Source organism: Myotis daubentonii, chromosome 3 (assembly GCF_963259705.1).
Source record: "Myotis daubentonii chromosome 3, mMyoDau2.1, whole genome shotgun sequence".
Classification (NCBI taxonomy): Eukaryota; Metazoa; Chordata; class Mammalia; order Chiroptera; family Vespertilionidae; genus Myotis; species Myotis daubentonii.
This window is the reverse complement of record NC_081842.1, coordinates 218907957-218935599: the sequence shown is the minus strand read 5'-3', so window position 1 is coordinate 218935599 and position 27643 is coordinate 218907957. Positions and strand designations below refer to the sequence as shown.

The 27643-nt window shown below is 67.0% G+C and overlaps 2 protein-coding genes across 2 annotated transcripts in view; both read right to left on the bottom strand.

Moving 5' to 3' along the window:
- Nucleotides 1–1313: 1313 nt before the first annotated feature.
- Nucleotides 1314–21018, bottom strand: MMEL1 (membrane metalloendopeptidase like 1). Its single transcript, XM_059686143.1, has 23 exons — nucleotides 20865–21018; nucleotides 19319–19396; nucleotides 18796–18852; nucleotides 17855–18016; nucleotides 17492–17572; nucleotides 14941–15036; nucleotides 14389–14507; nucleotides 13893–13958; nucleotides 12795–12929; nucleotides 12623–12712; nucleotides 9205–9341; nucleotides 8498–8591; nucleotides 6853–6981; nucleotides 6320–6418; nucleotides 5675–5758; nucleotides 5176–5279; nucleotides 4671–4729; nucleotides 4119–4238; nucleotides 2894–3027; nucleotides 2648–2713; nucleotides 2191–2286; nucleotides 1762–1838; nucleotides 1314–1637 (listed from the first exon to the last, which is right to left on the bottom strand). The coding sequence occupies exons 1-23, from the start codon at nucleotides 21016–21018 to the stop codon at nucleotides 1538–1540; spliced, it is 2337 nt and encodes a 778-aa protein (XP_059542126.1). The 3' UTR covers nucleotides 1314–1537.
- Nucleotides 21019–24427: 3409 nt separating this feature from the next.
- TTC34 (tetratricopeptide repeat domain 34) overlaps nucleotides 24428–27643 on the bottom strand; it is a 53720-nt gene continuing 50504 nt past the window's right edge. The window contains exon 17 of the mRNA XM_059686260.1: nucleotides 24428–27182. Coding sequence (XP_059542243.1) covers nucleotides 26655–27182 — 528 coding nt within the window. The 3' untranslated portion in view covers nucleotides 24428–26654. The remainder of the gene's footprint in view (nucleotides 27183–27643) is intronic.

Genomic DNA, 27643 nt, shown 5'->3' with positions numbered 1-27643 from the left:
GTGCGGGGCCCGGAGGCCTGCTGGGCAGCCAGGAGGGCCTTCCCCGGGGCTGCAGGCTGAGCAGCTCCCCGACTGCAGTCCCCAAGGTGACCGGGGTGGGGGGGATCCTGGAGGCTGAGCTGTGCCCTGAATGAGGGGAGTGTCCAGTAAGTTCCCTGCTGCACAGACTGCTAGTGGGGGGCCCAGTGTCCTTGACCCTGGGGGTGGGGCTGCTGCCTCCACAGTGTGGCCAGGAGGCTCCAGTGAAGGCCCAGGCCTGGGGGGTGTGGGAGGCGGCCGCTGCCCCAGGCCAGGCAGGGGGATGTGCAGGCTGCTCCGGGATCTCTGGGCCCTGAGCCCTGCCTGCCGGGCGGCCGCGAGCACCGGGCATTGAACTGCAGTCACTCCATCCACCGGGAGCCATGCCCTCAGGAACAACAGGCAGTCAGGGTCCCGCAGCCTCACTGGGAGCTCAGGGCCTGCCCACAGGCGCCAGGGGTCTGAGCAGCCCCAGGTGCGGTGACAGGGTGGGGCTGGGCCCCCGCGTGATTCCGGGGGTGGGGTGGGGGGGGGCTCCTGTGTGTTGGGAGCTAAAGGGGTGCCCAGGGAATTGGGAGGGAGGACAGACTGAGAAAAAGGCTAGTCTGCCCCAGGCACCTTCACTGACTGGGAATTGTCACTTGCCCCTGTGGGGTGGCTGGTGGGGACCAGGGACTTCCGGCAACCCCCTCCCCTGCCTTCCATGTGGGGTGCACCAGCCTCTCACGCCCAGAGCCCACCCCTCCTGGAAGCTCTGTGGACTGAGTGGGTTCAGGTTCAAAGGACCCGCCAGTAGCTCCCTTGTACCCCTGGTCTGGACCCCTGGTCTGGCCCTCTCCTAGCTAGCCCCCCAGCTGCTGGATCCCCTCCCCCTCTTCCTCCTCCCTCTTCTCCCCTCCTCCCCCCAAAGCTCAGGGCAGGGGGAGGTGTCCTCTGGTGCTTTAACTCTCCACTGGCTTCCGGTCCACAGAACCCCAAATCCAACTTCTGGGCTGGGGGCCTGGGGTCCCCTCCGACCTCGGCTCCTTCCTGCCCGCGGGTCCCCCGAACGCCAAGGGCCATGGTTGGGGGGCACCCTGACCACTGCCCTGACCCCGCACAAGGACCCCGCGGGGCCCCCAGAGCGCCCAAGGCCACGGGCGCAGCCTCAGCGGGACCGAGGCGGGGAGGGTGGGGGCGGGGGAGCCCGCGCTGACCCGCCGGGAGGGCGGTGCCGACACCCGCGGCCCAGAAAGACACGCGCGGCTTCTCTGAAGCGTTTACTGAGCTCAAGTCTGAGCCGGTGACAACGAGGACGCGCGTGGAGCGGGCGGGAGGCAGGCAGAGGCGTCGCCGGGCGGCGCGGGGGCGCGGCGCCGGGTTCTGCTCACCCCGGGTCCCCACCGAGTCCCGGCCGGTGCGGGTCTGGCCCGGGGCGCATGCAGGTCCCCGCCGGCCGCACCGTCTCAGCGCCAGCGGGTCGCCTCGGACTCGGACTCGGACTCGGGTGCGCGGGCAGCGCAGCGTGGCTCGGCCTCGGCTACCACACGCGGCATCGCACCTGCGGGTGCATGGGGGTGCCCCGCGCGCAGTGGAAGGCGTCGGAGAAGGCGGCCAGGTTCTGCAGGGAGCCCAGCACCCTGCGGCACAGGAGGCCTGAGACGCGGGGGCCGGGGGCGCGGGGTGTGGGGGGTGCGGGGGACGCGGGGGCCTCGTGGGGGCCCGTGGGCCGCGGGGGGCGCAGGGGGCGCGGAGCGCACGTGCCTGAACTTGAGGGGGCTGTGGACGTCCGTCTTGATGGACTGCACGGCGAACTCGGGCCGGTAAGAGCCGCACCAAACCTGTGTGTGTGTGTGGGGGGGGAGCATGGCTGTGGGCGGGGGCGGGGCCTGGGGTGGGACCAGGGGTCAGAGGGCCCCTGAGCAGCGGAGGAGGGAAGCAGCCCCGGGCGCCTGGAGGGGAGGGCGGTGGCCCCAGGGGGTCCCCAGGCCTCGGCCGCTCCTTGGTGCGGGTGGCCGCCAGCAGGGCCCCCTCCGCCGCTTCATCGGACCCCCCTCCCTCCTCTCCCTCCTGGAAGCTTCCAGACCCCTTGCCCGGTTCCCCCAGCCTGTCTGCCCGGCCCTGGAGACCCCACAGTGTGGCCCGCGGAGACGCGAGTGGGAGGAGGTCGCGCGGGGCGGGTCGTGGCCCCACCTGGGCGTAGTTGAGGAAGAAGACCTGGTCGAAGGTCAGGTCCAGGCCTGGCAGCTGCTGGTCCTGGCCGCCCTCCGCTCTCCACTTGCGGTAAGCCTGCGGGCATGACCGCGCTGGCCCCGGGCCGGCCTTCTCCCTGCAGCCCCGGCGGAAGGCGCTCCCCACCCTCATTCCGCGGCGGCCAGCGGGGCAGCCCCCCAGGGAGCCCCCTAGAATGAGCGCCTGACGCCCAGTGCCGGGCCGTGGTGCGGGGCTGTGCCATGACCCTCACGGTCGTACTTGGAGACGGACAGTGGCCACCCGAGGGCTAAGGTCAAAGGGACACGTGGGCAGAGCAGCCGGGGCACCCGCCTCTGCCGGGCCAGGCAGGCTCCTCAGGATGGCAAAGGGGGCGGCTACACTCGGCGGGCAGGGGCACCCTGTCGCTCTGAGGGCTCCATGCCGACCCCAGGCCCACCTTGTATGCCTGCCGCACCCCTCCGTTGTCCGCGATGTTCTCCCCGAGCGTGCTGAACCCGTTCACCTGCAGCAGGGACAGGGCGGCGGGAGGGGCAGCTCCCTTCTCTTCCCAGGCCGGGGCTGGGTGGGGTCCCTCCCCCTCCCCCTCCCCCTCCCCCTCCCCCTTACCCCCATCCCCCTCCCTCTCCCCGCCCTCCCCCCGTGTGGTCCCCACCCCGGGCCCATCTCCCTGCTGGGCGCTCACGTTCTGCTGCTCCGCCAGGTCCCAGGAGTAGTTCCCGTACTGGTGCACCATGCACTCCGCCTGCTCCTGGAAGTGCTGGGCCGAGAAGTTGCTCCACCAGTCCAGCATGTTGCCCTCCTCGTCGAAGTTCCGGCCTGCGGGCGGCAGAGGGGCGTGTGGGCCCTGCCTGCCCAGCTGGCTCTCCCGCGTGCCTCCAGGGACCCCCCTCTCCCGCGTGTCCTCCGGGGAGCCCCCTCTCCCGCGTGCCCTCCAGGGACCTGGGACCCATGTCTGAGCTCAGGTGTGTGAGCGGAGACGGGCCCTGAGGGCAGCGCCTGCTCAGTGGTTAGCACCTTGTCAGGGGACAAGGGCTCAGGCGCTGGAGAGACCGGGCTTCAGGGGCCTCCCTGCCATCTCCAGGGCAGGGCCCGGGTCCCAGACCCCCCTGATGTCTAAGCCCCCCTCAGGGTGGGTGTGGTCCTGGGACCCGGGATGCCTGGGAAGGTGCCCAAGGTCAAGCTCGGGGTGAAGAGCCTCTGGGTGCAGCTGCAGCCCCCGAGCCAGGCAGCGCCCAGGGAGGGAGGTCGGGAGGTTGGGTCAGCACAGCCCGGCTGGAGGTGCTGGCCGCCCAGGGGAGACCCCAGCTGGAGGTGCTGGCCGCCCTGGGGAGACCCGGCTGGAGGCTGCTGGCCGCCCTGGGGAGACCCGGGCTGGAGGTGCTGGCCGCCCTGGGGAGACCCGGGCTGGAGGTGCTGGCCGCCCTGGGGAGACCCGGCTGGAGGCTGCTGGCCGCCCTGGGGAGACCCGGCTGGAGGTGCTGGCCGCCCTGGGGAGACCCCGGCTGGAGGTGCTGGCCGCCCTGGGGAGACCCGGCTGGAGGTGCTGGCCGCCCTGGGGAGACCCGGCTGGAGGCCAGCGCTCGAGTTTCCGGGTGCACTGGGCTGTGCCTCCTCGGGGTCACAAGCCCGGGGGTGGGGGGCCAGTTCATGCGGTGCCATCAGGATCTGGCCCTGGAGCCCTGACCCTCCCCCCCATCCCTCTGCCCGGGCCCTGCCTGCCATTCAAGACCTGCTCCGCCCCCAGAGCTCCCCTGGGGCCTGGGCCTGGTGTCCCCACCTAATCACGAGGGGGCTGGATGGAGCCCGGACCTCCCCGCAGCCTGACTGGGCCTCAGGCCCCCCGGGGGCCGCTGCTGGGGGGGAGGGGGAGGTGACTTCAGGTGCAGCTCTGACCCGGGAGCCCCTACCGTTGTCGTCAAAGCCGTGGGTGATCTCGTGTCCGATCACCATCCCAATGCCCCCGAAGTTCAAGGCCTGCGGCTGGTCCTTGCTGAAGAAGGGGGGCTGCAGGATGCCGGCGGGGAACACTGCCCGGGGGCGGGGGACACAGAAGCTGAGTGAGCACAGCCTGTGCCCGGACCTCCAGGGTCCTGCCTTGTCATCCACGAAGGGAGGTAGGGGTGGGGACTCCCCCCATTTCACAGGCGAGGAAGCCGGGGCTCAGAGCCAGGGGCAGGGGAGGGGGTCACAGGTCCGGGACCCAAGTCCAGGTTCTCTGCACCATTCATGCTCCTTCCGGCAAAGGGCCAGCTGCCTGCCCTCCGAGAGCCGCCCCCACTCTCCCAAACAGACAGGGGAACGGCCCCTCAGGTGGGTGACAGGGTGCAGTTCCTGCCGGTGGGAGAGACGGCACCCGGGGGCCGGGGCCGGTTCATGCGGTGCCATCAGGGGAGCCCCAGGAGGACGGGCAGGCGGCCCAGGCTCCCCTCCGGCACCAGAGGGGGGTGGGGGGGGCCTACCAATCTGGTTCCGGTTTGGCGAGTAGAACGCGTTGACCACCGCGGCCCCGATGATCCAGCTGAGGAGTGAGCTGGTCACGTGGAGTCCTGTCTCCTGGACCCTCCCTCTGGGCCACCCTGAGGGCCCAATGCCACCGGCCATGCCCGGCACTGCCCCAGCCAGGGCGGGGCCCGGCCAGTCCGGACACCTGCCTCCTCCCTGGGCCTGACCCCCCAAACCAGGGGTGGCTCTAAGTCAGACCCACAGCCTCCACCCACTGACCCAGTGTCCGGCCCCGCCCCCAGTGCTGTCCCCCTCACAGGCCCCGCCCCCATCTGTCCCCCCTCACAGGCCCCGCCCCCGTGCTGTCCCCCTCACAGGCCCTGCCCCCCGTGCTGACCCCCTCACAGGCCCCCCCTTCCACTGTCCTCACTCACAGGCCCCGCCCCCCGCTGTCCCCCTCACAGGCCCCGTCCCCTGTGCTGTCCCCCCTCACAGGCCCCGCCCCCCGCTGTCCTCACTCACAGGTTCTGGTCCACCTTCTTCCGCAGCTTCCTGAGGCTCCGCTGGGCGCCGGCCTTGAGGTTCTGCAGGCCGTTCTCGAAATACAGGTGCTCCGAGAAGTTCAGCTGCGGGACCGGGGCGGTCACTGCCGGGCGGCGGGGGGGATGGGGGGGGGGTCGAGGGAGGTCAAGGGCGGCCGGGACAGGCCTGGGGACTCCCGGGCAGCCCGAATGAGGCAGACAGGCTCTGGGTGTAGAGGGATGACGGTGGTGGGGGTCACGCTGGTCCCACATTTACGTGTCTCCCAGCAAGACCTTTGTCCCCCTGGGGCCTGTTTCCCCCTCGGTGACAGGGTCATGCTGGAGCCGCCACAGCTCATGGGAGGGGGGTGAGCTGTCGCCAGAGCCTGCCTCCCCGCCCCGGTGACCCAGGGCCCCTGGTCCGCAGGCCGGTCCGGGAGGAGGGCCCGGCAGAGACAGGGGCTCGCGGAGGGGGTGTGTGGGGGGGGCGGGGGGCGCACGTTGGAATACTCCTTGTCCAGGTACTTGCTCCTCTCGTCCAGGATGTAGTCGGGGTACCCGATCTGCACCTTCATGCTCATGGCCTGGAGGGGAGGGGAGGGGCAGCCGTGCATCCTGGCTGTGCCCCCTGCCCTGCAGGTCACGGACAGCCCCTCCCACAGGCTGCGGGGGCGGCTTCGTGGAGGGAGAGACCCTGGCTGGGCCCGGGCCACCAGCTTTGCACCTGACATCTGGCCAGGGGTCTCGGGGGGCCGGAGTGGGGGGCTGGGGCCTGTGGTGGCTCTGCTGCCTTCACACTGGCCCGGGGCTCCTGTGGGTCCTGGCATCTCTTCCGGGCACCCTGCTCCTGAGGCCTTGGCCTCTCCCCACCCACTCCTGGGTGCTGGCGGGTCTCCCCACCCACTCCTGGGTGCTGGCGGGTCTCCCCACCCACTCCTGGGTGCTGGCGGGTCTCCCCACCCACTCCTGGGTGCTGGCGGGTCTCCCAGGCTTGGCGTCCAGTCTTGTGTCCGCCCACAGGCCCCTCTTCAGTCAGGCGCCCGGCCTGGCCTGGCTGAAGTGAGTGTGAAGGTGACGGCCAGGCGCCCCGCCCGGGCTGCCCTGGCTGCTGGGAGCCCGGCCCTGGGCCCTGCAGCCCCGCCCACCTTCTCCTGGGCCTTCTTCTTGGACGCCTCGTCCATCCAGCTCAGCTCGCCCAGGGTCTCCACGAACACGGCCCGCACCTTGTCGATGAGCTCTCTGACCTGGGAGCACCCCATGTGCCCGGGTGACCGCCTGGGGCTCGGCGGGCCTGGCCCACAGCCCCAGCAGCGGCTGCTCCGGATGGGAGTGGGGTTGGGGCGGGGCTGGCCCTCCTGGGACAGGGTCTCTACAGCTGTGCTTCGTCCTAGGGGACCTAGGGCCTCCCATCCCTGGACACACATGCCAACCGTCCCTGGCAGCCTGCAAGGTCCTTGCCCGGCTGGGGCCCCGGGTCTGGCGGGCGTGGCTTCCCCTGGCCTCCCCTCCTTGGGCAGCAGGGTAAACGTGTGCTTCTCCGTCGCCTCCCGGAAAACACCCTCACTGCTGGGACCGCAGGCCTCCCCGTGGGAGCTCTGAGTCACAGGGCCAGCGCGTCTTGTGGTCACGTGGGTGCGTCCCTGCACGAGCCCCCGACCACAGGGAGCCCGGCACCCACCACGTTCTTGCTGCCTCTGGAGAAGGCCTTCTTGACGTAGAGGGAGCCCACAGCGCTCTCCATGTTGCTGTTGACGTAGCTGACGCATTCCCGCCAGCGCACCTCGTTTGTGGTCTTGCCGTATAGCACCTGGTGGTCATTCATCCATTCATTCATTCATGCATTCATTCCCTTAGACATTCATTCATGCACTTACTCAGTCATCCATTACTTAGTTATTCACTCAGTCACATATTCATTCATTCACTTATCCATTCACTCAACCATTCATTCACTTAGACATTCATTCATTCAATTAGTCCTTCATTCATTCACTTTTTCAGTGCCGGGAGCCGGTCCATCCTTGCTGTTTCAAGGGACCTGGCATATATGGCATACGGTTCTTAATATGTTTGCTCACCTTCTTGGCGCTGTGTTTTAACCAAGGTCACCTCTCCGAGAAAGGTTGAATCCCCAGGTAGGGATTTTCCCCTGAAGTTAGGGAGGGAATAAAACCCCTCAACTAAGTGCCAGGCGGGTAATTAATCCCTTTAACTACGAACAATCATGCTTAAACTACATAATCTTTTCTCCCTGGAATGGAGATAAGAAACGCCCTAACCTTTGTAATAGAGATTGATGGGATTGAGTCAACTGGTATAAATACAGATGTAACAAGACAGAAAGACACAGAACTCAGAACACAGAACTCAGGAGACAGAATTCAGAAGACAGAACCTACACGGAGCCTGGAGACAGAAGAACTTCGCTGGAGAGAACATGGCAATAGATCCTGGACTGAACCTGACTATAGAACATGGCAAGAGAACCTGACTAGAACGTGGTGACGGAACCTGGCTGGAGATCTGAAGCAGAACCTCTCTGGAGATCGAGACCAGAACTTGGCTGGAGATCCTGGCTAGGCTGCTGATCAACTGAACGCTGTCTCCGTGTCATTCCTTCTTCGCCGACTCTGTCCACACCTTTGGGGACCCCTGGACCCGCTGGGGCTGGACCCCGGCATTTCAGTCTCTTATTCATTCATTATTCTCTCATTCATCACTCATTCATCCACTCATTCACTCATACATCCATCCATCATTCATTGATTCACTCACTTAACAATTCACTCACTTATCCATTCATTCATTTAATTAGACATTCGATTATTCACTTAGTCATTCGCTCATTTACCCATTCATTCATTCACTCATTCACTCAGTCATTCACTTACTGTCATTCATCACTTATTCATTCATTCACTTATTCATTCACTCACTCACTGTCATTCATTCATTCCACAGCATTTACCAACATGTACTTCCCCTCCTCAGCTTTAGAGAACCCAAGGGTTGTGGGGGAGACAGGGGATGACCTCAGAGGCTTACCTTTGAATGCTGGTCACCCGGGGTGGGGAGGGTCGAGTGTGCCATTTGCAGGAGGCCCCACCCAGGCAGGGAGTTGGGGGATGGAGGGGCCCTACTCCGCCCCAAGCTCCTCATTCCCTGTGCTTGCCTCCCTGGCCTCCTTGATGGCTGGACCCCATGACCTCAGTGCTGTCCATCCCCCCCCCCCCCCAGCACGGGCTGAGTATCATAAGCGAACTGAAGGAATGACGGCTGGGCTCAGGGCCGAGGCTGGAGCCATTGGTGCGGGTCTCACACACCTTGCGGTACTTTGCACGTGCGTCCTTGAACCGTTGGCTCAGGCTGCTAATGCGATCCTGCACCAGGCGCCACACCAGGTAGTTCTGCATGGTCCTGGGGGCGGGGCAGAGGGCGGACAGGCAGGTGAGGGGGAGTTTGCATGGTCCTGAGGGCGGACAGGACAGGTGATGGGAGATAGGACAGGTGAGGGCGGACAGGACAGGTGAGGGGGGAAAGGACAGGTGAGGGCGTACAGGACAGGCGAGGGGGAGTTTGCATGGTCCTGGGGGTGGGGCAGAGGGCGGACAGGACAGGTGAGGGGGGACAGGACAGGTGAGGGGGAGTCTGCATGGTCCTGGGGGTGGACAGGACAGGTGAGGGGGGACAGGACAGGTGAGTGGTATTTGCTCAGGGAGGGATATTGGTTATGGGTCTTTGGCCGCCAGGTTCTCTCTGAGACAGGGAGCTGAGTGTGGTAGACGGCCTCTGAGGCACCTCATGAGAGATGGAGACGGGCCTCGGACAAGAAGCTCTACCCCCGGCTACAGCCTGTCGGCTCTGGAGGCTTGAGATGCCTCAGGAGGGGTTCAGTCCCTAGCAGATGGCTCCCCTGGCCATTACCATTCACCACATGTCCCTCATGCTCAGAGTCATGGCCCAGGGGGCTCTCTCCTGAGAGGAAGAGCTGAGGGGGGGGGGGCAGAGCAGGGCAAAGGTGCAGAGGCACCTGTCTGAGAAGACGCCGATGATGCTCTCCAGCTTCTGGAGGTAGGGGATGCCGTAGACCACCACCTCCTCATCAGGCAGCAGCTCGATTCTGACAGAAGACAGCACTGACTGTATGAAGAGGGTCCAGTTAAATCCCTGGGGAGGAGAGAGAGAGAGGTGGGCACAGCGCCTGGGCGCCCAGGACACCAGCCCCCACCAGAGAATCGCCAAGAATAAGAGAGAAGGTGCAGCCCAGCTGGTGTGGCTCAGTGGTTGAGCATTCACCTAAGAACCAGGAGGTCACGTTCGATTCCCGGTCAGGGCACATGCCTGGGTTGTGGGCTCGATCCCCAGTGTGGGGTGTGCAAAGGCAGCTGATCCATGATTCTCTGTCATCATGGCTGTTTCTCTCTCTCCCTCTCTCAGATTAATAAAGATATAATTAAGAAGAAAAAAAGAGGGAGGGAAGGGGCCAATGCTCAGAATGAGGAGAAAGGCGGTGCCATAACTGCAGAGCCAACGGACAGGGAGCCGGTGCCAGATTATATTTGAAAACGCAACAGAAATGGAGAGATTCCTGGGGAAGCAGCACCACGTAGCCACACGACTGAAGAAGCGGGACCCGTACTCAGTGCTGCAATCGTAACCCCAGTGCGCTGTGCCTCTGGCACCGGCTGGCTGTCGCCGCCCTTCAACCAGACAAGCGGGTGAGAGAGTCCGCAGGGCTTGGAGGGGAAGAAGCCACACGTTCCTCTCCCCGCGCTGTGGGGTGTGTGCAGAAGCCGCGACTCTAACGGCATCGACAGGGGGTTGGAACCAATGCCAGGCATCGAGTGGAATGCCGCATAACCAGCCACAAGGCGGGCACGTGGCAAGGACACCATCTGCCGGCGTGTAAACAGCGAACCAGGGAGGCGCCTCGGGAGAGATGTAGCCGGCCTCGGAGCAGAGAGCTCGGCAGCCCCCTGCGGGGTGGCAGGGAAGGGGAGCACACGGACATGCATGTGGTTCAGGGACCGGAGGGCTCAGCAGGGAAGATGTCCGTTTCCCCCAGATCGGCCCGTAGAGTCGAAGCAGCCCTGTCAGCCTCTCCGAGGCTGGCGTGTGGGATTGGCAAGCTGACTCTGAGTTTTTAAAAATTATATTCTTATTGATTTCGGAGAGGAAGGGAGAGGGAGAGAGAGAAGCATCAATGAAGAGAGAGAATCATGGATCGCCGCCTCCTGCACGCCCCACACTCGGGGTTGTGCCCTGACCGGGAATCGAACCGTGACTTCCCGGTTCATAGGTCGACGCTCACCCACTCAGCCACGCTGGCCAGGCCTGACTCTGAGTTTTGTAAGAAAATGCAAATGACCATAATACTCAAGGGGACCCGGGAGGACGGAGTTGCTCGACTTACTCTGTGGACTATTGAGAATTCTCCTAGAGCTGCAGCAACGGGGCATGGGGGCCGGCCCGGGGCAGACAGAGAGACAGTGGGACAGACAGCGTTCACCACACACTCAGGTGCACACACACAGGCGCACACACACAGGTGCACACACTTGCAGACACACAGGTGCACACACACACACCCAGGTGCACACACCCAGGTGCACACACACTCTTGCAGACACACACAGGTGCACACACACAGAGGTGCAGAAACACAGAGGTGCACACACACACTCTTTTTTTGTTGTTATGAATTTAGCTTTTATTCAAAATCAAATACGCAAAAGCAAGTTTTTCTGAAACTTTCACAAATGACTCACGTAAAAGCCAGTTAACAGGCACAGCCCTAAGTTTGCAGCAAATGCTGACACAGCGTCGAGGCCACGTGCACATGAGCCGCGTCACAGCGCGCCCCAAGTGCCAGATGCGGAGGCATCACCTGCATTTGCACCGAGACCAGAAGAGACAACAGCACAGACCGTAAAGCTCAGTCCCCAACAGCTTCTTCTCGGCCTCAGGGCCTCATGGGTGTGAATCATGTCACCGTGTTTTCATTAACACACACAGGTGCACACACACAGGTGCACACACAGGTGCACACACAGGTGCACACACACAGGTGCACACACACACAGGTGCACATACACAGGTGCACACACATAGAGGTGCACATACACAGGTGCACACACATAGGCGTGCACACACAGGTGCACATACATACAGGTGCGCACACACAGGTGCACACGCACAGGTGCACATACAGGCACAGGTGCACACACACACAGGTGCACTCACACAGATGCACACACACAGGTGCACACACAGTTGCACTCACACAGGTGCACACACACAGGTGCACACACAGTTGCACTCACACAGGTGCGCACACACAGTTGCACACACACAGGTGCACTCACACAGGTGCACATACAGGCACACACACAGGTGCACACACAGGTACACACACAGGCGCGCACACACACAGGTGCTCACACAGGTGCACACACAGGGTGCGCACACACACAGGCGCACACAGGCACACACAGGCGCACACACATGTCCCACAGCCGTTTGATTCGAAGCAGAGGGGCTGCACAGCAGGGCCGGGAGGGTACTTTTCCATAAGTGGCGCCGGGTCCGCGGACATGGGGGGGAAGGGAGTGATTTCTGCTTTGCTCCCTATGAAACCCACACCCAAGGCTGAGCGAGCCACCTTGAGGGAGAGGGGGCGACAAAGATGTCTCACGCAGACAGCAGTGCCACGAAGAAGAGGGGTTCGTCTTTGCTAAATTGACTAGTTTAAGCCTCTGACCTGGTCTGTCCCAACCTCATCCTCTAACTCTGGGCCCTCTGCACCCTCGCCCTCCACCCTCTGACTTGGTGGCTGGTGGTGGCCAGAGTGCCGTCCCTGCCCCTCCTGCAGGAGGCGGCCCCTCTGGGCTCAGCACCCCCCCCCCCCGCCCCGCGCCCCCCGTCACGAGGTCTGGCCAGCGGTGGGGTCAGTCGGGCCGAGGGTCTGGTGTGTGGGCAACGCCCAGTGAGGGGAGGCAGAACTGTGGGGAGCCGTGTTGGGGTTCAGAGCAGGACTTGGGTCGGGGGTCCCCAATTCATCCTGTTTCCTGCTCAGAACCCCGGTTGTCCCGGCTGCCGGGTGGCGTGGCCCGAGCTCCCAACAGCCCTGCTGACGCGGCCGTCCAGTGGGACAGTCCCGTTCGGGGCGGCTAAGGGCTCCGCTCAGCCTGTGAGTGTTTCTGAGGCTTAAATGAGGGGCAGGAAACAGGGGAGGGGAGGGGAGGGGAGGGGAGGGGAGGGGAGGGGAGGGGAGGCTGGGCAGAGTCTGTCCCCCGCGGCCTCCTCCCCCAAGGCGGGCACCACAGGGTCCGCGGCCCCCGCACCCCCGCACCCCTCCCCCGGCGCCCATCACCCCTCCCCTGGCGCCCAGCACCCCTCCCCGGGCCCCCGCCCCCCTCCCCGGCCCCCCGCCCCCCTCCCCGCCTTACGCTCAGAGGGAACTTGTTCTGGAGCTCCGTCACCCGCATCTTGTGGTACAGGGTGGTCACGTCGTGCCTGTCCTCCTGGGGGGCCGTGGCCTGCGTGGGGGGCGGGCGGTGACGAGGGGGCGGTGGCCGGGGCCCAGGCGTGCCCCTCCCTCCACCGGCGGCCGGGCCTCACGTTCGCCAGGTGCGTCTCCAGCTCCAGCACCTGCGCCATGTCCTCCCGCACCCGGTGGCGGCTCCGGGGCAGCTTCACGTCCGCCCGCAGCATCGCGGCCACCGACACCATGAACTGCAGGTAGGCCCCGCGCACCTGGGCCAGAGGACGGACGGGGATGGGGGTGGGGGTGGGAGTGGGAGTGGGGGTGGGGACGGAGGTGGGGACAGGGGTAGGGGATGGGGGTGGGGACGGGGTGGGGGCGCAGGGGCCTATGGCATGGAACCGGCCCCTGGGGTGCTTGTCAGCCAACCTGGGCTGTGGTGGGTGGGAGGGGGGCAGGTAGACGGTCATGCCCACCCAGGCCAGGCCCTCACCGGTCGCTCACCCACCCGACAGGCTGCCCGGGCACAGACGTGCCTGCCTCCGGGCCCTGATCTTGGGCCGCAGGCTCAGGCCGGTGCGGACAGCAGGCTGCTCCGGGCGGGCGCCCCCTGCGTCCCTTCCTACCGGGCACCTGCGCCTGAGCTTCCGGCACCACCGGGGCCTGTTCGGGCTGCCGGGGGGGGGGGGGGGGGGCACGCGGCCGGTGCTGGGGAAGGCCCGCCCGGTGCCAGAGTTGAGGGTGGCGTCCTCGCCAGGCTCTGCGGCCCCACCCCCACGGCCTCTCCAAGGCGCCTTTCCCCTGACTGTGCCCCTCCCCTGCCCCGCCCTGCCCCGCCCTGCCCCGCCCCGCTGGCCCTGGCCCTGCGGGTTGGTTCCTGGGTTCCTCTGGGGGCAGGAGCAGCGGGGCCACCGGAGCAGCCTGGGCCCGACACCTGAGTCCTGGCCTCCCCGCGCCCCACGCAGAAAACCCGCCACGAGGGCCCGGGGGGGGGGTGCCTGGGCTGCTGGGCCGCTGAGCTTATCCCCGAGGGGGGGTTGGGGACACGCCCCACGATGGGGACAAAGCTGGTCCCCAGCCCCAGGCTCCAGGCTCCCCCACGAAGGTGCTCACGGGGCAGCTGTGGGGCCGGGCCGAGAGCCACGCGGGGCAGCTGGGCCCCAGGTGGGCGCTGGGGGAGGAGGGTGCGGGGGGGCGGGCAGCAGGGAGGGCCTGTGGGCGCCAGGCGGGCTCACCTTCTGGTTGGTGCCCTCCTGGAAGTAGTACTCGCGGGAAGGCATGCCCAGGGTGGGCTGGTCTATCTGGAGACACAGAGGGCGGAGCCTGGGCCGGGCGCCAGGGCCCACAGCCTGGCGAGGCGGGCGGGGCGGCGGCCCTCTCCCCGCCCCAGGGCCCAGAGCGGGCGAGGTGGGGTCCGCGCAGGCCCCTGGGGCTCTTTGAGGCCAGGCTCCCCGCCCAGAGGCCAGAGGACTGAACCGCCGCCCACGTGGCCTCTATCAGGACGCGGGGCCCCCAAACCTCGGAGCTGGACCAGAGCAGGACCTGGGAACACACCTGGCCGGGCTGCTGGGCTGCCCACGGCCTGGCCGTCTCCCCGCTGTGCTGCCAGGGCCCCAGCCAGACACGTGGTCCTGGCCTCCCGGCCCAGCCCCCACCCTGGCTCCCAGCCCCCCTCAGTACCCCCCTGCCCCCGCCCTGGTGCGCCCAGCACCCCGGCCCGCGTGGCCGTACGTAGATGATGTGGCGGCTGGAGTTCTGGTCGTCGTTCCAGATGAAGAGGTCGATGAGGACCCTCCGGTTGAACTGAGCGATCATGGCCGCCAGCTGCCGCTCCAGCTCCCAGTGGCGGCCTGGGGGGCAGGGCCGGGCTGGAGCCGCGGGTCCCTGGTCCTGGCCCAGCTCCGCGTGCACTGGGGACCCTGGCCTGGCGGGCGTAGGGGCCCTCTGCGTGGCTGACGTGTGGCCTCGGGGGCTGGGGACATGGGGGTGCACTTCCCCACCGTCCACAGGGCTCACAGGGCCCGGGAGCAGCAGTGTGTGGGGGGCTGCCAGGGTGGGGTGCCCTGTGCCCGCCCCCGACTTGGGGCTGCACCAGAGAGCAGAGAGCCGAGCCCACACCCAGAGCTGGGAGCAGGGGTCCCGGGGCCTGTGTTGGGGGACTGTCTTTCCTCGGAGCCGGAGGGACCAGCCGGGAGCCGCCCAGGCCGAAGGCTTCGGCTCCAGGAGCCCCAGGTCCTGCCCCCCCCCCCCCCCCGCCTGTGCAAGCCGCCGGCCCGGCCTCACCTACAGTGTCCGTCCACTCGTCCATGGCCACCGGCCAGCCGCCCACCACCGCCAGGATGTCCAGCAGGGGCTGCGAGTCTCGCTCCTCGATGATGCCTGGGAGGGAGGGGTGGCGGGTCACTCACCCGGACACTGGTGTGGGGACACTGAGGTCACACGGCCCCACGGGGGTGCTGCACCCCCAGCACGAAGCCCAGCCCCCCTCCCCCGTACCGACAGCAGCACAGGACACAGAAGGGCCTGGACGCAGCAGAGACGGGGGGGGGGGCGCGGGGGAGGGGGAGAGGGGGAGGGGGGAGAGGGGGAGGGGGAGGGGGGAGGGGGGAGGGGGAGGGGGGTTTGGGGAGGTTACACATACAGGTGCTATCAGACAGAGGCCGGAGGGCAGGTCAGGCCTGGGCGCCGCCAGCCCAGCCATGGCCAGGAGCACCCGGAGTGGGTAGGGGATCAGCCCGGGCAGCGGGGTCAGCAGGGAGCTCTGGAGGACTTGGCCCAGAGATGAGGTGAAGGGGGCGCGGGGGGGGGGGGCGGGTCAGGGTGTGGCTGCCGGCCGGCTCCCCAGGTGACGGGCGCTTCCTGGCGGAGATGGAGGGGCCCCTGGCTCTGTCTGTGGCCGGGCCCTGGCCTCTGTGCACTGGGTCTCGGGCAGAAATTCCCGCAGGAGGGGACGCGGGAGTCTCCACGGACGAGACTGGCCGACTCGCCAAGGCCCTGTGTTTCCGGGGGAGGAGCCGACCTGGGCCTGGGCCAGCGGGGGCTCCAGGAGGCACCCCGTGCAGCCGGCGTCCGAGGAGCCTGCTGTCACGTGTGAGAAACGAACCCGCCCTCCGGGAGCCCCTGAACCCCGGCCTGAACCGGCCCCAGGGGAAGCGGCCCCCAGAGCCTCTGACCGCAGGCGGGCTGGCAGGCCCCGAGCGGGCGCTCAGGGAGACAAGCCAGAGGGTCCCCGCGTCCCAGTCCCCCCGTAGGAAGCAAAGCCCCGGAACCCCAGTGCACCCCCCCCACACACACAGACATGGCTATGTACACATACCTACACACACACACACACACACACACGTATACACATAGAGACATGGGTTCGCACACACACAGACATGGCTATGTACACATACCTACACACACACCACACAGACATGGCTATGTACACATACCTACACACACACCACACAGACATGGCTATGTACACATACCTACACACACACACACACACACCACACAGACATGGCTATGTACACATACCTACACACACACACAGACATGCACATACATAGAGACATGGGTTCGCACACACACAGACATGGCTATGCACACATACCCACACACACACATAGACATGCATACACACACAGGCATGGGTTGCAGATACACAGATACACACATACTAATACATACAAATACACAACACACTCATAAACATGCATACACACATACACTATACACGCAAATGCACAACAGAGACATGGGTACGCACACACATATACACACATACACAACACACAGAGACATAGGTACACACGCACACACACTCACACACACACACGCTTTCCTGGGGCTCCCGGCCGCTCCCGTCCTCCTCTCGCCCGCACGGAGTGTGGCCGGGGCGGGGGTCAGGGTGCGGGTCCTGGAGCTGCAGGCAGTCGGTGCCCCACGGGAGCCGGGCACAGAGCCAGGCGGGGGCACAGCTCACAGCTCACAGCTGAGTCCCGAGTGGCGCCCCACTTCACAGGCTACGCTGCCGGGACAGGGGTCCAGCCCCCACTCACTCATTCTCATTCCTGCAGGAGCCCCCCCCCACTCACTCCCGTTCCTGCAGGAGCCCCCCCACTCACTCCCGTTCCTGCAGGAGCCCCCCCCACTCACTCCCGTTCCTGCAGGAGCCCCCACACCCCACTCACTCTCGTTCCTGCAGGAGCCCCCCCACTCATTCCCGTTCCTGCAGGAGCCCCCCCACTCACTCCCGTTCCTGCAGGAGCCCCCCCACTCACTCCCGTTCCTGCAGGAGCCCCCCCCACTCACTCCCGTTCCTGCAGGAGCCCCCACACCCCACTCACTCCCGTTCCTGCAGGAGCCCCCCCACTCACTCACTCCCGTTCCTGCAGGAGCCCCCACACCCCACTCACTCCCGTTCCTGCAGGAGCCCCCACACCCCACTCACTCCCGTTCCTGCAGGAGCCCCCCCACTCACTCCCGTTCCTGCAGGAGCCCCCACACCCGACTCACTCTCGTTCCTGCAGGAGCCCCCCCACTCATTCCCGTTCCTGCAGGAGCCCCCCCACTCACTCTCGTTCCTGCAGGAGCCCCCCCCCCACTCACTCCCGTTCCTGCAGGAGCCCCCCCCACTCACTCCCGTTCTGCAGGAGCCCCCACACCCCACTCACTCTCGTTCCTGCAGGAGCCCCCACACCCCACTCACTCCCGTTCCTGCAGGAGCCCCCACACCCCACTCACTCCCGTTCCTGCAGGAGCCCCCACACCCCACTCACTCCCGTTCCTGCAGGAGCCCCCACACCCGACTCACTCTCGTTCCTGCAGGAGCCCCCCCACTCACTCTCGTTCATGCAGGAGCGGTACAGCGTCTTCGCCTTCTGCACGGCCGGCCGGTCCCTGGCGGTGGCGGTCTCCAGCACCCCTGTGGGCAGGAGGAGGCTGGACAGAGGCCGAGGCGGCTGGGGGTCCAGGTCAAAGCTCCCCACGCCCCCCCTCCGCGGCAGGTGGCCCCTCTGCCCCTGCTGGGTCTTTACCGTGGGAACACCCCACCCCCCTGCGCCCACTGCCAGAGGCTTGGCGGGCTGTCCCTCGCCCACGGCTGTCCCCCCCCGGCTGTCCCCCGCCCCTGGCTATCCCCCCCGGCTGTCCCCCGCCCCCGGCTGTCCCCCGGCCCCCCACTGGACGGGCAGGCCCGGCGGCTCACCTTTGAGGACGACCTCCAGCTCGTCCCGCAGGATGTCGAAGATGCTGTAGCGGGAGCTGGTCTCGGGCACCACGTGGCGCCGCAGCCAGCCCCCGCACGCGTGCTGGTAGAAGTCCTCACACGGGTCCTGGGATGGGTCCATGTTCTTGAGGATCCTGGCGGCTACTCGTCCCCGGGGGCCGGGGCGGGGGGGGGGGGGGAGAGGAGGGGGGAGGTGCAGTTTGGGTGCCCGGGGGGCTGTGCACCCCTGGGAGCTGTAGTCACCCTCTCTGAGCCTCAGAAGCGGGGGACTCAAGTTCAAGAACCACCACATTTCAGCCACATGACCTTGAACCCCGTGACCTCTGGCCCCTCCATTCCCTTCTCTCGAACATTGGGCGGCAGCTGTCACAGGGCGCAGGGCTGGGGCTCTGCTCGGCCCCTGGGGGCCAGGTGTCCTCAGGATGGGAGGGGCTCTCACCCACCACGCGGGGGGCAAACCCCGAGTGTGCAGGAGCAGTGGTCCCGCTGGCCTCTCAGTGGAGCTGGCCGGCTGGACCCCCCTGGGCTCCCCGGGTTCTGTCACGGGCTGGGACCTCGCAGGGCACCCACCACCCCAGCCGTTTCCACTGGGTCCCCTCCCACCACTCCCCCTGGCTCATCTGCGGGTCTGACCCCCCCTTAAGCCCAGTTCCCGGGAGAGCCCTTGATTGGGCCGTACGGTCAGTGGCCTCTCTTTCTGTAAGTGCAGGAGAGGCCAGGGCCTGAGCAGGGGCTTCTAGGAGTGGGGGTGTGGGTGAGGTGGGGACAGTCCCCAGGCCTGTCCTCTGCCCCAGAGCCAGGCCCTGGGCTGCCTGGAGGAGGGCCTGTGCCAGCATCACCAGCATCACCAGCATCACCAGCATCACCAGCAGCATCACCGGCTGCAGCAGGGGCGGGGCTGGGGAAGGGGGGGGGCCTACCTGCTATCACACAGCCGGGGCTGGTGCACGTCTCCTCCTCCTGGGGCGCTTGGATGGCTGTGGGCGAGGAGCAGTGTGAGCCTGGAGAGGGGGGTGGACAGGAGGGGGCAGGGGGGCGGCTGGAGCCCGGCCTGCACTCTATCTCCAGCGCCAGGGGCAGGCCAGCCAAGGACTGAGGGCGGCCACAGGTCCTGGGGGGGGGAGGCGGGGGGGCAGGCCTGAGGCCTGGAGTGAGGGTGAGCCTCCTTCTGGTGTGGCCCCCGCAGCTGCCCCGGCCCCAGGGCTGGAGCCGCCCTACGCCTGCCTGCCTGCTGCCCGCCAGCTCTCCCTGGTCAGGGGCCACTCCTCCAGGCAGCCCGCCGGCCTGCCCAGCTCCGCACACCCTGCAGTCCAGCCCCAATGTCACCCCCAGCTGGCGGTCAAGGTGCGGCTGCCGGGCCTCCAGGTAGCGCCAGGCCTGGGGGCAGCCCGGCCTCTGTCCTCTCTTCCCCTGGGACTCGGGGTGTCCGCGGGAGGACAAGGCTACCTCGGGGCTTTCGGGCTACAGAGGCCTTCTCTTCCCCGGAGGCGAGCCGGCTGGTGAGCAGTGGCCGCTGCTTCCCTGGGGAGAAACACGCGCTCAGCCCGGGCTCGGCTCCCTGCTGGGCCGCCCTCCCCTCTCCAGTGAGGGCTGCTCACCCCGGTCGTTTGGGGGGGCACTGAGGTCCTGACCGTGGGTCCCTGGCAGAGACCCTGGTCTTTAGGAGATGGCGAAGGGGGGAGGTGAGGGGGGAGGGAAGGGGAGGCAGGCTGGGCAGGGAGGCCCTCTCGCTGGGGTGGGCTTTGTGCTCCTCACTACCCAGGAGAGGACAGGCCCCTGGACCCCACAGCTGGGGGGGTTCACCTTGCTCCCTGGAAGCCTCATGCTGGGTGTTTGCTGGGAGTCTGGGGTCTGGGCTCCCCAGGGCTCGTGTGCCGGGACCCTTCCCCTCCCCCCTGGCCCAGGGAGTTGGCAGGAGACCAGGAGGGGCTGGAAACCCAGCAGCTGGCAACCGTCACACCGGGAGCCGCCTTGGCAGGGGATGCCCGGGCGTCCACACTGAGCCCCCTGCTGGGTCACAGAGGCAGCCCTGCCCCGGGATGGCCGGATGGCCCCAAGGTGGTGCAGGCGGAGCAGAGGGAACATTCTAGCACAAGGCCGTGCCCTGTGGTTGAGAGCTGGGCAGTGCGTCTCCCACAGACTCTCCTGAGCCCACGGAGGAGCCCCAGCACCTGCCAGAAGGGGCTCACCTGATGCACGTGCCCGGCCCTCCCTCCCACCCCTCCCCCCAGGGTGCAGCTGGCGTCTGACCAGGGCTGCTGGTCCCAGGTGCATGCACGTGAGCCCCGCCCCCCCCCCCCCCCCCCCGCTTCTCTCCCGCCCCCAGACCTGAGCGGGTTGGGGGTGTATTCAGCCCTGGCTCCTCCGCGTGGCCTGGGAGGGGGCGGGGACTGCAAGTGCGGGCTGTTCCTGCAGGGACCCCAGCCTGGCTCCCCCCACCATCTAGCAAACACCAGTGCGTCCGGGAAGCCACGAGGCGCCCGTGACCTGGGCCTTCGGGGGGGTCGGGGTGGGGGGAGGCGGGTCGCAGCGGGTCCCGCCCGGTGGCCTGGGATGCGCCGCGGTCCCAGCCCTGGAGCTCGGGCTCCCCCTGCCGGTCCGGCCGGGAACTGCAGCGCGCGGTGCTGGGCGGGCCGGGGGCGCGAGGGGCGGGGCCCGCGGCTCAGGCTGCAGACCCGGCGCCAGCGGTGCCCGCGCGGAGCATGTGCCAGGGGCCCGCCCCGCAGGTCAGCGACTCCCCCGGAGGCCGCAGCTCAACCCGCAGCCCCGCAGCCCCGCAGCCCCGCAGCCCCGCAGCCCCGCAGCCCCGCAGCCCCGCAGCCCCGCAGCCCCGCAGCCCCGCAGCTCCGCACAGACCCCGCCTGCCCCGCCGACAGGGCCGGTTCCTCGGGGTGGGCGGCGCGCAGACCTCCCCCCGCCCCCCCAGCCCGGGGGCGCCGGGAGGAGCGGCTGCTGGGCCCTGGGTTGGTGGGGGGGGCGCCCCACTCACCTCCGCTGTGGGCGTAGAGGAGGCCCAGGGCCACCAGGGCGCCCGCCGCCAGCAGCAGCAGGAGCAGCAGTCCCCACTCCAGGAAGCTGGGGCGCCGCTGCCGGGACCGGCCGCCGGTCTCCACGGGCCCCGCGAGGCGCTCCAGCTTCCCCATCGCCACGGCTCTGGGCTCTGCAGGGAACGGCGCGCCGCTGAGCAGCCCCAGGCCAAGGGCAGGGGGACGCGGTGTGGAGCTTCGGAGGCCCTGCCCGGGGCTGGGAGGGCCCGACGCTGGCGGGGAGCAGGTGCCAGGCTTTTCGGGGTGCTCAGCTCCTGTCTCCATCACCAAGTCCACACGCTCCTGGGCTGGAGTCTCTGAGCGCCCCAGGTCCCCAGAGGGGGCCCAGCCTGCTGGCCCTGGTGGCGGCCTCTTAGAGCCCAGGGGCAGGGGCAGGTATGGGACCACGCTGCTCACAGCTTGGGGTCCGCACGCCAGGTCCCTGTGCGGGTTGTGGGGGTGCTGCGGGTTGTGGGGGCGCACTCACACCCGTGCCCACACCACATGCACATTCAAGCTTACACATGTGAGTGTGCATGCGAGTGTGTGCATGAGCTCCGTGTCCGTGCAAGCACGTGCACGTGTGCATCTGCATGTGAGTGTGCACATGGGCTCCATGTACATGGAAGCATGTGCATATGCATGTGAGTAATGCACATGTGGGGAAGTGTGCACATGTGTGTGAGGGTGTATGAGTGAGCATGTGTGCGTATGCATGCGAGTCATGCACATGTGAGTGTGTGAGCATGTGTATGTATGCATGTGAGTTGTGCACGTGTGAGCATGTGTGTGTACGCACACGTCCTGTGTGTGTATGCACCTCCTTTGCTGCACTTGGAGCTCTGCCGGAAGCTGCTCGGGCACCTGGGAGCAGCCGTGCTGTCCTCGCTCAGGACAAGCTCACACCTGAGGTGGCACCCGGCGCCCGCCTGCATGCAATGAAGCTGAGGCCATCCACATGCCCCAGGTTCGCCTGCCGCCCTTTACCCCGCCCCCGAGTCCCTGCTCAAGGTCACCCCCAGCGGGGCCTCCCTGGGGTCCGCATTCAGCCCCAGCACCCCCTGCACCCCCTGCACCCCCGACTCATTTCTGTTTTACCAGCAGACAAACAGCCATTATTTCTACGTCCATTTCCCTCCCCGCCGGGAACGTCCCGGACCGGGCAGGGGCCGTTCCCCTGGTCCCCAACCCTTAGCCTGCCCCCCCCACCACCCGCCACCTGCCCGCCTGGCACCAGTCAGCATGGGGGCGGGGGGGGGGGAGAGTGAATGGCGAAGAACGAAGGAACTGGGCGGGCGGCTCTGGCCTTGGCTGGGCGTCTGTGCTCTGTCTCATGTGACCCAGGACGAGCGAGCCCCTCTCAGGTGCGCATCCCGCCAACCGCCATCCGCCCTGAGAAGCCTTCAGCGAGGACGGACGGACGGACGGACGGACGGGGCCAGGCTGCAGCGGCTCAGGCTCAGCTGTGGGGAGGGAGCTGTGCCCGGGAGCTCTGGGCCCAGGTCCCGGGAAGGGCGCCCAGAATGCCCACTGCCCAGGGCTGGGCTGGGCGCGGGAGGGGTTCTGGGTGCCACCCAGGACGGCTGGCCTGACCCCCGGCAGGCCCTCCACCACTCACCTTCAGGTCACTCGGAATGGCCGTCACCGAGGGCAGGTCGGAGGCTGGGGCAGGATGGCCTGGAGTTTTGGGGAGCAGGGCCGGGCGGAGGGGCTCCCAGGGGCGGGAGGGCAGTGGCTTCAGAGGCTCCACGAGGCCAGTGGCTTCCGAGCTTCCGAGCCTCCTTTGTGATGCGGGGGGGGGTCCCCAAGGCGCCGACCCTCTGCTCCCTCAGCGGGTTCCGTCTGGGCTTGGTGTGGGGGAGGGGGAGCAGTTCCTGGGGCCCCGGGCCCCCTGCCCAGTGGGTGCCCCGTCCAGAGCCTCTGCCCCTGACCCCGAGCCCCTCCTCCTTTGCTCTTTGACCCCTCAGTCCAAAGGGGAGGAAGCCAGACCCTTCCACGCTGCCACCCGGTGGCTCCTTTCCCCTCCGCCTCCAGTGAGGGCTCTGGGGGCCCAGCCCAGCGTAAGGGGCGGTGGGGGCCCTGATCATGATGGGCGTGGGCAGGGCTGCCAGGGGACTTGCCCCCGGGGACTTGAGGCTCAGACCCCAATTCCCAGGGGCCAGTGGCCCTGCAGGGTGGGGGCTCTGAGCAGGCCGGGTCAGAGCTCAGCTGTCCTGCTTCAGGCCCGATGGAGATGGGCCGAGTGGTTGTGTCTGTGCCGCACTCAGCACGGCCAGGGGTGAGCCTGGGGGGGCGGGGGGCGGACGTGAAAGGTTAAAGAAGACAGACGAGGATAAAGCTGGGGCTGGGTGGCAGAGACAGCGCCACGGCCTGCGAGCCGAGTCTTTATTTTATAGCAGATTCCACGGGGCAAAGCCAGGGCGGGTTTCGAATCCACTCAATCACATGCACCTGGTCGAGCTTTGATTCCTGGCCGCGCCTCCCGCAGCCCACACCACTCAGCCACGTGGGCCCACAGGTTCGGACCATCCGGTCAGGCTCACAGCCACAGCCTTTGGCTGTAATGGTGCTGGAAGGGCTTTGCCACCAGAGGACCTGCCCTCTCATTAGTCCGAGGCTTGAACCCGTCCAAACGCTGGAGCCACTCCCCACAGGCTCCACCCAGGTCTCCGTCATCCAGCCACCAACGCGGCCCCATCAGCCGGGACAGGAGCCGCTCCCCTGCGAGGTCCGCCAGTCAGGGGGGAGCGACGCGGTGTGCGTGCGGGAGAGGGGTGCTCAGGAGACACCGAGGGAGCCGCGGCGCAGGCAGGGCGGCTCGTCTCCGAGCGGAGGGTCGGGGTGACGGAGAGGCGGGCCGTCACCTCTGATCCCTACAGTCACTGCTTCCGGGTCCCAGTTCAAGCGTGGACCCGCTTCCATAGGTAGCGCCTTCTCACCAGGAGCCATGCTTGTTACTGCCCAATGGACTGGAGAGAGCGGGGAGGGGAGGGAGAAACATGCTCCACTCACGATGCCTCCAGTGGCTGCTCCTGGCGTGTGCCGGCCCGGGCCTGACCCGCCACCGGGGTGCACTGGGGCCGCGCTCTACGACTGGGCCACCGGCCATGCTCACTAGCAATTCTTTCTTTTTCTTTTTAAAACAATGGCGTGTTATTTTATTTTTAAAAATATTTGTATTGATTTCAGAGAAGAAGGGAGAGGGAGAGAGATAGAAACATTAATGATGAGAATCATGGACCGGCTGCCTCCTGCACGCCCCCCCACAGGGGATCGAGCCCACAACCCGGGCCTGTGCCCTGACCAGGAATCGAACTGCAACCTCCTGGCTCCTAGGTCGATGCTCAACCCCTGAGCCACACTGCCAGGCAGCAGTTCTTTCTAGGACATTCTCGCTATTTGGCTCTCTGGTGCGGCTCTGTCCCCTGGGTGGTCCGACGGATAACACTCACATTGATGCCAGGAGCGGTCCCTGTCACCAGGCCCTAAGCTAGGATGGGGGGGTGGGTGGGGGGGTGGGGGGGAGGGGCTTGGTTGTGTCCTGGGGCCTCAAGTCCTTGGCAGGCGGGTCCGTGGCGCGCGCACGAGGTCAGCCGTGCAAGGGCAGCCCAGGATGGTGCCGGGCGGCCGAGTTTCCCGGACGCACTTACGGGAGAGACGTACCCACTCGGGTCCTGGGACGCCCACTGGAGGCACAGCAAGCAGAGAGCAAAGGCGCCCCGCGGGAACCCCCTCTGCGCTCAGGGCTGGCGCTGCCGAGTCGGCCCAGGCTTGCTCCTCACGCGCCGAGGCAATGCTGGCTCATGCAGACTCCTCTCCAAGTTGCTTGTGAAGTTGGGGCTGATGGGGAAGGAACGGGGCCCCGACACTGGGGAGGGGGCGCCTGGTCCGGCTCAGATGAAGCCGAGAACCTTGAACCCCCGAGTCCGCGGAGCCCCCTTCCCAGTGGAAGCAGCTTGTCCTCCAGCGTCCGAGGAGACCAGCCTCTTCTCGTCGCCAACCCCATGAGGACCTTGCAGGGGTCGGGGCCTGGAGGGGGGCCTCATCCTATTCAAGTCCCGCCCCCCACCTGCGACAAGTAGGGCTGGATCGCAGCGTGTGGGGGGCCGGGGCCAAGTGCAAAGGCTGACCCAGGAGGACATAGCCTGTGCACCCCCAAATTGCAGGAGTTCCCAGGTCCCACTGAGAACCCTGGGGACTCTGTGTGGGAAGAGTCCAAGGGTATCGGACCCGGGCAGAGGGGGTGCCACGCGGGGCCGGCTCTACCAACACGGGCGCACCTGCCGGAGACGCTGCGTGGACTGCGCTGGCTCACGCCAACTGCCCGAGTGACGCTAGCCGCTCGCTTGGTGCATGCAATCTGGACCGGACGGTGGTGGATGAACTGGCCCGTCCGCTCCCCGGCACCGTCTGGGCCTGGGCCTGCTGGGGGGGGGGGGGGGGGGCTCCTTCCCGCCTTCTCCTTCCGCCGCGGATTGTCCTGTGAGTTGTGTCTGCCCCGGGGTCAGTCAGTCACAGTATTTCCCTAGGACGGGTCCAGGTCGCCCGAGCTCGCCGTGCGGCCCCGACGTGCCTGCAGCTTCCAGGACCCGTGAGGACCGAATCTCGTTCCTCAAAGTCCCTGCGGCTCCTGCTGAGCTGCATCCTGACGGCACAACCACAAGGGCCGCAACGGGACGCGTCTATGGCGCCCGCAGGTAGCGCAGGCCCAGGGAGCGCCGCCTTCCCCGGCAGGGAGCATCCTGTCAGCAGCTGGATGACGCGTGTCTCTGCTTTTCCTTCTTGTTTGCTGGTGGCTCATCTTTTTCACTGCATTTTTGAATAATCACATCTTCGATTTAGTCCTCCTATTTCCATTCCTCATTTACTACTTCCTGCTTTTGTCTGCGTTTGTTCAGGATCTTTCCCTGACTTCTCGAGTGGAAGACGTACTTCACCCGTCTTCTGTGTTGCTGTGTAACTTCTTGGGGTTCAACCTCCATCTGGGACTCTGAGTCTCTCCCAGACGTCGCACTTCCCGGATGGACAGACGGACGCTGCCTGGGGCGCTGGGAGCTGAGACCCTCTGCAGGAACCCGCCCCGAGCCGGGGTGTGGCTCCCTCTCACCCACGAACTTGACTGTGACCGTGTGTTGCTGTTGCACCTTCAGCCCCTGCTTCCCAGATGGGACGAGGCTACTTCACGGGGTCTCGGGGGCCCGGCTCCTCGCCTCCCCAGGAGAGAGGGTTTCCAAGGAAACAGGAGGGGAGTTTCACCCACAGTGGAAGCTCCATCCTGGCCCCGGAGCGGCCAGACCAGCAAGCAGCCAGCCCTTGGCTCATCCGGGCGGCTCAGAGTGGCAGGGAGGAGGGGCCACACTGTCGCCATGGCGGGTGGTGGGCCTGGGCGCTGGGCTGCCCCGGAGAATGACTTGATGAGGATGGGGCTCAGCCGCAGGCCCCAGCCGGGGAGTTTCGTCTCGGGCTTAGGCCAGGGTCAAAGGCTGCTTCACGCCGAGGCAGGGGCTGCACCAGCTCCTTAGGGTCACCTGGCCTGGCCTTCATCCTGTCCACCTGCTGGTCCCAGGCCAGGGCCGCCAGGGTCCAGCCTTGGGGACCAGGGCGCCATTGCAGGGAGGGGCTCTGGTTCCAGGCCAGCGTAACTCCCTTCTCTCTGCCGACCCGTCCACCTCAGAGCTGGGAGGGTGGGGTCAGCACCTCCCTGGTTGGGGGGAAGGACAGGGTGGCCCCGTGGCTGGGCCTGGCCGTTCGGGTCAGTGGAGCCGGCAGCCCGAGGCTGCCTCCCTCCGGATTCTCGCCTTCAGCCTCCTCAGGCCGCAGTGCTCGGGGTCCACCAGGAGCCCGCTCTCGGCTGCCGTCCAGGCCTCTTCGTACCGCTGCTCGTCCAGGCAGCGCTGCCCGTGGCCCAGCAGCACCTGGGCGGCAGGGGCCCGGCCAGGCCGCTCCCGCAGGCTGCTCTGGGCCGGGGCGGGCGCCAGCGTGAGGGCCTGGGCGAAGGCCCCTGCGGCCCCGGCCTCGTCCCCCAGGCTCAGGAGCAGGCGGCCCCTGGAGCACAGGTCCTCCGCCCGCACCGGGAGGTCGCTGTCCGCTGCGCGCTCCCGGAGCACCAGGTCCAGGTCTCCCAGCGCCCGGCCGCACTCCTGCAGCTCGGCCAGGCAGGTGGCCCGCAGGCGCAGGTGACCGGCCCTGCCGCCACCCGCCAGGACGGCCAGCGAGCAGTAGCCCAGCGCCTGCCTAGGCTGCCCCGAGGTCAGGAGGGTGCTGGCTTCCTGGGCTGCAGCCTGCAGGGGGGACAGAGGGAGGAGGCTGGTCAGCCCGGATGTGTCGGCCCCTCACTGGCCCTGCACACCTGGGCTCTGCAGGAGCTGCCCGTGTCCGGAGCAGGCACCTCCCTGCCGTTCCACAGGCCTCCTCACCCCACCCCTCCTCCTCCCGGTTCTCCCTTCTCACAGCCCTGCTGCTTGTCTCACTGGGCGGCCCCCTCCCTCCCTCCCTCTGCTCCTCTCCGGGCCCCTCTGCTGGGCCTCCCCCGGCCCGGCCCTGGGACAGCACCAAACACCACCTCTGCCCAGCCTAGTCCTTGCACCCCCTCAGCAGCCCGAGGTCAGGAAGCACTAGTGGACTTCCCACTCGGGTCCTGCAGAGCCAGTCACAGGTGGGGGCAGGACGGGGTCATAGGAGGGGACAGGACCTGATCACAGGTGGGGACAGGATGAGGTCACTGCCGGTATCCGGTGCTGCG